This window comes from Trematomus bernacchii, unplaced genomic scaffold, assembly GCF_902827165.1.
Source record: "Trematomus bernacchii unplaced genomic scaffold, fTreBer1.1, whole genome shotgun sequence".
Taxonomy (NCBI): Eukaryota; Metazoa; Chordata; class Actinopteri; order Perciformes; family Nototheniidae; genus Trematomus; species Trematomus bernacchii.
In genome coordinates, this window is record NW_022987593.1 from 13,416,437 (window position 1) to 13,424,107 (window position 7,671).

Sequence of the window (7,671 nt, forward strand, 5' to 3'; positions counted from 1 at the left end):
TTATTAAGTAAGTGGTAATTAAAAACAGCTCTGATTGTAGAGGAAAAGCCTTCTCCCCTAACTCAAATAAGTTTGTTGGTTTAAAACAAGTTCATTAGAAGTTGTCATAACTCAATAAACATTGATGCACACTGTTGCGTTGATTTTCTTTGTTGAGCCAAAGCATTTGTTTTTAGAGTGTATGTGTGATGTAAGGCTGATATCTAGTGGCCAAATAGGGTAAACACATCTACACTGAGAACACTTCTGTGGCATAGAGACCAGGAGTTCAATTTCAAAAAGACAGTAAAACAATTCCACAAATGATTTATTAGAGTAGATTTTAATGATCACAAAGTCTGTTATATTTTAATTCATAGCATTGGTTATAGTCACTAACACAACAGCATGAAAGAGGTTGATGACTAAGTGACTTCTTTAAAAACATATATCATGGACGTTAGGAAACCATTAAAAATAAATGTTATCTGGTACATATGTTATTCAAGCAAAGACTGAACAATCATCCATAATGCTTCATATAAAACATTTAATAAAAAGACAAAAACAGATACAAAACTAGAAACATAGTATAAAGGATCTTATTCATATTGTTTTAATTAGTAGCTCGTCGTCATTTTCAGTTGAGTATGATATTCTCCCTCATATACTCAATACTTATCTGTATTGTTGTTGTGAAGGCACGTGGTTGTTTACCAATACCAACACTGTTCATGGTTTTGTGACAAGGCTTGCATGTTATCAAATGTTTCATATAAAAGTTGAATAAAGACATGGTTTGTATCAACATCCAAAGAGATTAACAGAATAGTTCCCAGAGCTAAATAACATTCATACCAATAACTAAGATCTAACTAAAATAACTGCATATCAGTGCATCCAGTACAGTTTTTCACAAAGTAAACCATTCATATGTATCACTACATTGTTGAGCAAAACAGAAACCACTCCAAGAAGTCTTATAACAAGTCAAACAAAAGCACCTTTTTTAAAAGTAACCTTTTTTTGGTTAATTTTCTAACCAAAGTATGAAATACAAATAGAACACAAATGATAAATCAAATTCAGATAACATTTCAACTGAATATGTAATTTGATTTTGATTAATGACTTCTAAATCTTGTCATTTAAGAATGATTAAGCACTTTTTTCTTTTTCTATAATACATTGGTATACTAGTATTGCCCGCTATGCCTATTTTAGTATGAACATTTTGTCTGGCATGTGTATATATATATAAATATTGTTGGCAATGCTTTATTTGCATTGCTCAACATGCTGATCTCAAAGATCAGGCCGTTTGATTGACAGTAGGTCTGACGATGATCAGAGGGGCAGCATTATTGCCTCCATCATTATTACAGGGACTTAATATTGGGTAGAGATTCTCAGTGAAGGAGTAGCCAGTAAAGGAGTAGATAAGAGCTGCAGCATCTACGTCATAAAAGGAGACCAGACCCTCCTCATAATCCACAAACACCCCCACCTTCTGAGGCTGAGACTTCAGAGAGAGAAGGACTGACGGAGCATCAAGAGCTTTGTACTCATTTCCATTTCTCAAACATATAGTCCAGTAACCGTCCTGAGGCCTCATGTTGAACTCTCCCTTCCTGTTGATCGACTCTCTGACCACTCCTATATTCCATTTAGGCTTCCCTTGAACATGAACCTCGTAGTAAAATCTGCCTGAAGAGAAACTCTGCCCTCCCAAAACAAAATTATAATGAGAAAATCTCTGTAGGTTGTCTGGGAGATTCTTCTTTACATTACCAAGACTCACTTGTTTCCTATCAGGAGACAGGATGAGTTCAGGGTGTGCTGTATAAGGATCAAGAGTCACATCCACTGCGTACTTCTGGACCCTCTTCAGCTCAGCCTCACCGAGCAGCTTCTTCATCTCTTTATTAAGGGTCTCCTCCAGCTGGATCAAGGCCCCCTCCACAGTTTTCTCATATGAAGATACATGGACGTTGATCTTTGTCCAGTCCTTTGTGGGTGGAACAGCTTTCAGTAACGGGAAGCTTCGGAGAACATGGAGGTGGTCTTCTGAGCGTGTGACCTGCCCCACATCAGTGTTTCTCTTCTTCAGATCAGATATTTCCTGTTCCAGCTCTTTGATGAGGCCTTCAGCCTGTTTCTGTGTTGTTGTCATCTTCTCTCCTATTGTTTTGTAAAGCTCATTCAGGCCTCTCTCGAGCAAATTGTTCAGAGAATTGAAGACCTGAACACCTTCTGATAGCTCCATTTTCGCATTTTCTGTACTGCACTTTACTGAGTGTCTGATCGCCTCAATCTTTACTCGTCTCTTCTGGATCATCTCCTGAATGTTAGCCTCTGTCTTCACCAGCTCAACTTTCTTGTCTTCATATTCATCTTTCAGAGGAACAAACTCATGCATCTTGTGGTCTAAAGCAGAGCAGTGCAGACAGACAAATGTCTGGTCGGTCTTACAGAACAGCTCCAGAGGTTTATCGTGCTTCGGACACATCCTGTCTTCCAGGTTCTCCACAGGGTCGATCAGCTGATGTCTTTTCAGACCTGACACATTTAAATGAGGCTCCAGGTGAGTCTCACAGTAGGAGGCCAGACACACCAGGCAGGACTTCAGGGCCTTCAGTTTGGTTCCAGTGCAAAAGTCACAGGGAACATTTACTGGTGTGAACGATTGTTGCTGTGACCGTTTGCGGTTGGCTTTCTGTTGAGCCGACTGTCTGAACTCACCAACCATCTCAGAGAACAAAGTGTTGACCCTCAAAAAAGGTCTTTTTTCAAAACCCTCATTACACAAGGGACAAATGTATCTGTTATTTGTATCCCAGTGTGCAGTGATGCAGGTATTACAGAAGTTGTGTCCACATGGTGTGCTGACTGGATCCCTGAACACATCCAGACAGATGGCGCACCGAAACTGCTCTTCCGATAGCAGACAGCTGACAGAAGACATGTCTGAGAACACAATTCAAAGTATTATTAAAGAACACATATTATGCAAATGTTAACGTTTTATAATTGTATTTTATGCCTCTACTGTGACATGTCTCCATGCTTTAATGTTCAAAAAGCTCTTTATTTTTCTTATAATGCCTGTGCTGCAGCACCTCTTTTCACCCTCTGTCTGAAACCAGAGTCCAGTCTGCTCTGATTGGTTAGCTAGCCGGCTCTGTTGTGATTGGTCAATCACTTAGAGATGTCCCGCCCCTTAGCCTATCACGTACAATGTGTTGGAGCTCTAGCCAATAGAGATGCGAATGTTACATGTGATGTCACTATGTTCAGGAATCAAACAAATAAGTCCAATGGAGGCGTTTCAGGCAGTGGGGGAGTGTGTGGGAGAGAAACTCCCTCTGGAGGGAACACAGGGATTTTAACCTTAGCAGACCATTTACATGCACACAAACCGATATGACACACTACAGGAAAGGAAAAAACCCCAAAAGCATATTAGGGCCTCATTTAAATATTTTGTTACACACATATTTCAATTCAAAGTCAAATCTGTATAACGAATAAAGTATGATTACTGCATTAAAAATAACTTTGTAGGTATTTTTAACACAACTGAAAAATTACTTCAACTGATGTAACTTCCTGTTTGTTTATAGCTGTACGTTTTGTGTTAATCCTGGTTGTTTAAACTCAGTAAATATGATCAGCTGTACTCACCCATATTTGAGTAAAGTGCTGAGAAAGAACTGACAAACTCAGTGTAATCTTCCTTCAGACAGAAAATCCAGAGACGTGTCTCCACTGCAGCTCTGACAAACGATAAGTTTCATTTATGGAAAGTGACGTTACAGCTCTCCTCCCTCCAGTGTTGCTCCTCCTCTTAGAGCAGCTCTGTGTTTCTCCTTCAGGGTTAGTCAGGATTAAAGTTACAGACATCTGGCACAAGATAGGTTTAACATTGAGAAATACGTTTTACATATTTTCTTAAAGCCACTAGGACGGTTGTCTCAAAAAAATATATATCTTAGATTCAGAAAAAAACAACAGTGCAAAGTCGAGCTCACTGTTTTCCCTGCAATGTTTAGCCGTTTCGTCTCATTCTTATGTTTGCCTTTTTCTGTAGTTGTTGCTCAATCATACCAGGAAGTAGTCTTGTGAGCAGTCTGTGAAAGCCTTTAACAAACTCTTCTCTCGATGCGTGATGTAAGGCTGATATCTAGTGGCCAAAGCAAGGTAAACACATCCACACTGAGAAAACCTCTGTGGTTCAGTTTCAAAGTAAAACACTTACACAAATAATTTATTTGTACTTCACCAGAGTAGATTTTAATGATCACAAAGTCAATTGATAGCATCTGTTATAGTCACTAACACAACAGCATAAAAGAGGTTTAAAAATATATATCATGGACGTTAGGAAACCATTAAAAATCAATGTTATCTGGTACATATGTTATTCAAGCAAAGACTGAACAATCATCCATAATGCTTCATATTAAACATTTTATTAAAAAAAGACAAAAATAGATACAAACTAGAAATATAGTAGAAATGATTCCTATTCATTACATTGTATATTGTTTGAATTAGTAGCTCTTTGTCATTTTCAGTTGAGTATGATATTCTCCCTCATATACTCAATACTTATCTGTATTGTTGTTGTGAAGGCACGTGGTTGTTTACCAATACCAACACTGTTCATGGTTTTGTGACAAGGCTTGCATGTTATCAACGTTTTTCTATAAAAGTTGAAGAAAGACATGGTTTGTATCAACATCCAAAGAGATTAACAGAATAATTCCCAGAGCTAAATAACATTCATACCAATAACTAAGATCTAACTAAAATAACTGCATATCAGTGCATCCCCAGTCCAGTGATTCACAAAGTAAACCATTCGTAATTATCACTACATTGTGGAGCAAAACAGAAACCACACAAAAAAAGATGTTTAAAAACAAAATCAGTTTTAACAGTAAAAAAAACGTAACTTTTATGACACACAGTAAAAATAGAAAGCTCATAAAAAAAAATGATAAAGAACAGTGCATTAATACTAATTATTCCACAGTTTAGGTGAATACTCAATTCTGATTGGTCCAGCTGGACATTCTAGCGGTCTGTTAATTTACGCTAATAGTCCGCAAATTGACCAATCTTTTTTAATCAATAAAAAATGTCAAATGAATATTCTGAATCAAGTTGTAGGTTTATTTAGTATGCAGCCGTGTATAGGGGGTGTTCTTTTTTCATTATTGACCACATCACTGCACATTACCTCACAAACATTAGCATTTCTTACCAAAAATTAACAACACATACTTTCATTTAAAAATGGATCAGCCAGGCGTGTGTTTTTGGTATGTCTGTAACCCATTGGCATCCTATTTTCTGCTGCTTTTGTGCTATGAAATGTTTTCTGGTACACATTTACAATGTGGATATGAAAGGTTAAAGACACATTTAATGAGTATATGTACTGTTGTCAATGCTTTTATTATTCTATAAAGTAGTCATGATAAGGTCAGGCCTTGACAGGACAGATGATCAGAGGTGCAGAGTTTTTACCACCATCATTATTACAGGGACTGAAGAACGGCAACAGTTTCCTGTTGAAGGAGCAGCCAGTGAAGGAGTAGATAAGAGCTGCAGCATCTACGTCATAAAAGGAGACCAGACCCTCCTCATAATCCACAAACACCCCCACCTTCTGAGGCTCAGACTTCAGAGAGAGGCTGACTGGAGGGTCCGCATGAGCATTGTACCTATGTCCATTTCTCAAACATATCGCCCAATAGCCACACTGAGGGCTCATTGAGATCCCTCCCTTCCTGTTGATCGACTCTCTGACCACTCCTAAATCCCAGTTTATCTTCCCCTTAACTTGAACTTCATAGCAGAATTTGCCTGCAGAGAAACCCTGCTTTCCTAAAACAAAAGTACGATTAGTAAATCTCTCTGGATTGTCCGGGAGATTCTTCTTCTTCCCACCACAATGACTCACTTCTTTCCCATCATCAGACAGTCTGAGTTCAGCTTGTGCTGTATCAGGATCAAGAGTCACGTCCACTGCGTACTGCTGGACCCTCTTCAGCTCAGCCACAGGAAGCAGCTTCTTCATCTCTTTACTGATTGTCTCCTCCAGCTGGCGCACATTTCTTACTACAGTCCCCTCGTATGATTGACAGACACTGACCTCTGTCCAGTCCTTTGTATGGGGAGCAGATTTAAAGGACTGGAAGCTTCGGAGAAGATGGAGGTAGTCTTTAGAGCGTAAGAGATGCTCAACCTCAGAGCTTCTCTTCTTCAGCTCAGAGATTTCCTGTTCCAGCTCTTTGATTAAACCCTCAGCCTGTTTCTGTGCCATTTCCTGACTCACTTCTATTTTTTTAATGAGCTCGTTTAGTCCTCTCTCAACAGAATCCTTCAGAGCAGTGAAGACCCGAACACCTTCTGCTACCTCTCTGTCTGCATCTTCTTTACCAAGGTCGACTGACCGTGTGATCTCCTGAATCTTCAGTTGTCTTTTCTGGATGATCTGCTCAATTTCCGCCTCTGTCTTCCACAGTTTGACCTTCTTTTCTCCATATTCTTTTTCCAGAGGAACCACATCATGCATCTTGTGGTCTGAAACATGGCAGAGCAGACACACAAATGTCTGGTCGGTCTTACAGAACAACTCCAGAGGTTTATCGTGCTTCGGACACATCCTGTCTTCCAGGTTCTCCACAGGGTCGGTCAGCTGATGTCTTTTCAGGCTTGAAGCTGTCAGATGAGGCTCCAGGTGAGTCTCACAGTAGGAGGTCAGACACACCAGGCAGGACTTCAGGGCCTTCAGTTTGGTTTCAGTGCAGACGTCACAGGGAACTTCTCCTGGTTTGAAGACTTGTTGCTCTGAGCTGCTGCTGCGGCTGCTTCTGGCTTTCTGTTGAGCCGACTGTCTGAACTGAGCGACCATCTCAGAGAGTAAAGTATTCACTTTCAAATCTGGTCTTGTGGCAAAAGCCTCTTTACACATAGGACACTGGTATTTGTCATTACTATTCCAGTGGTCAATGATGCAGGTATTACAGAAGTTGTGTCCACATGGTGTGCTGACTGGATCCCTGAACACATCCAGACAGATGGAGCAGAGGAACTGATCTTCATATAGCAGGCAGCTGACAGAAGACATGTCTGAGAACAGAAGTCAAAGTATTATAAAGTGAAAAGTTAACACCTATCATTTGTTTAAAAAAATATATCACAGCATGATTATTGCAACATTGTGAAACCATGTCATTCTGAAATTGAAAGAAAGTTACTTCCTGCTTTTATAGAGCTGTTAGTTTTGTGTTAAGGCGGGTTGAAAACAGTTAATATAAGTTGCACTCACCAGTATTAGAGTAAGTTGTTGAGAAGACCTGACGAACTTAGTATAATATTTCTTCAGACAGAAAACCCAGAGTCTTGACTGACTGCAGCTCCGAACAACAATAAGTTGTACTTCAGGAATGCGACGCTGAAGCTACCTGTGTTGCCCCTCCTCTTGCAGCACCTCTGTATGCGAGTAGTGTTCCCTTCTTCAGTAAATCTTAACTCTGGTGGCCACACGAGGGAAACACATGAGCCTCAACTAGAGGACAAGACTCCATTTTCAAAATAAAACGCTTTCACAATCAATTTGCTCAATACTAATCAAACGTCAGCATAACATCCTTATAATGACCAACCAAGATATATTGT

General features: G+C 39.5%; 2 protein-coding genes across 2 annotated transcripts; both read right to left on the reverse strand.

Moving 5' to 3' along the window:
- Positions 1–294: 294 nt before the first annotated feature.
- Positions 295–3,771, reverse strand: LOC117481743 (E3 ubiquitin-protein ligase TRIM39-like). Its single transcript, XM_034129618.1, has 2 exons — positions 3,664–3,771; positions 295–2,946 (listed from the first exon to the last, which is right to left on the reverse strand). Exons 1-2 carry the CDS (start codon positions 3,665–3,667, stop codon positions 1,292–1,294), a joined length of 1,659 nt encoding a protein of 552 aa, XP_033985509.1. The 5' UTR covers positions 3,668–3,771; the 3' UTR covers positions 295–1,291.
- Positions 3,772–4,281: 510 nt separating this feature from the next.
- Positions 4,282–7,508, reverse strand: LOC117481756 (E3 ubiquitin-protein ligase TRIM39-like). The gene is made up of 2 exons (XM_034129643.1): positions 7,322–7,508; positions 4,282–7,122 (listed from the first exon to the last, which is right to left on the reverse strand). The coding sequence occupies exon 2, from the start codon at positions 7,118–7,120 to the stop codon at positions 5,471–5,473; it is 1,650 nt and encodes a 549-aa protein (XP_033985534.1). The 5' UTR covers positions 7,121–7,122; positions 7,322–7,508; the 3' UTR covers positions 4,282–5,470.
- Positions 7,509–7,671: the final 163 nt, after the last annotated feature.

What these genes read in the sequence shown, in the direction of transcription:
- LOC117481756 (XM_034129643.1), bottom strand. Translation starts at nt 7,120, where the DNA reads ATGTCTTCTGTCAGCTGCCTGCTATATGAAGATCAGTTCCTCTGCTCC.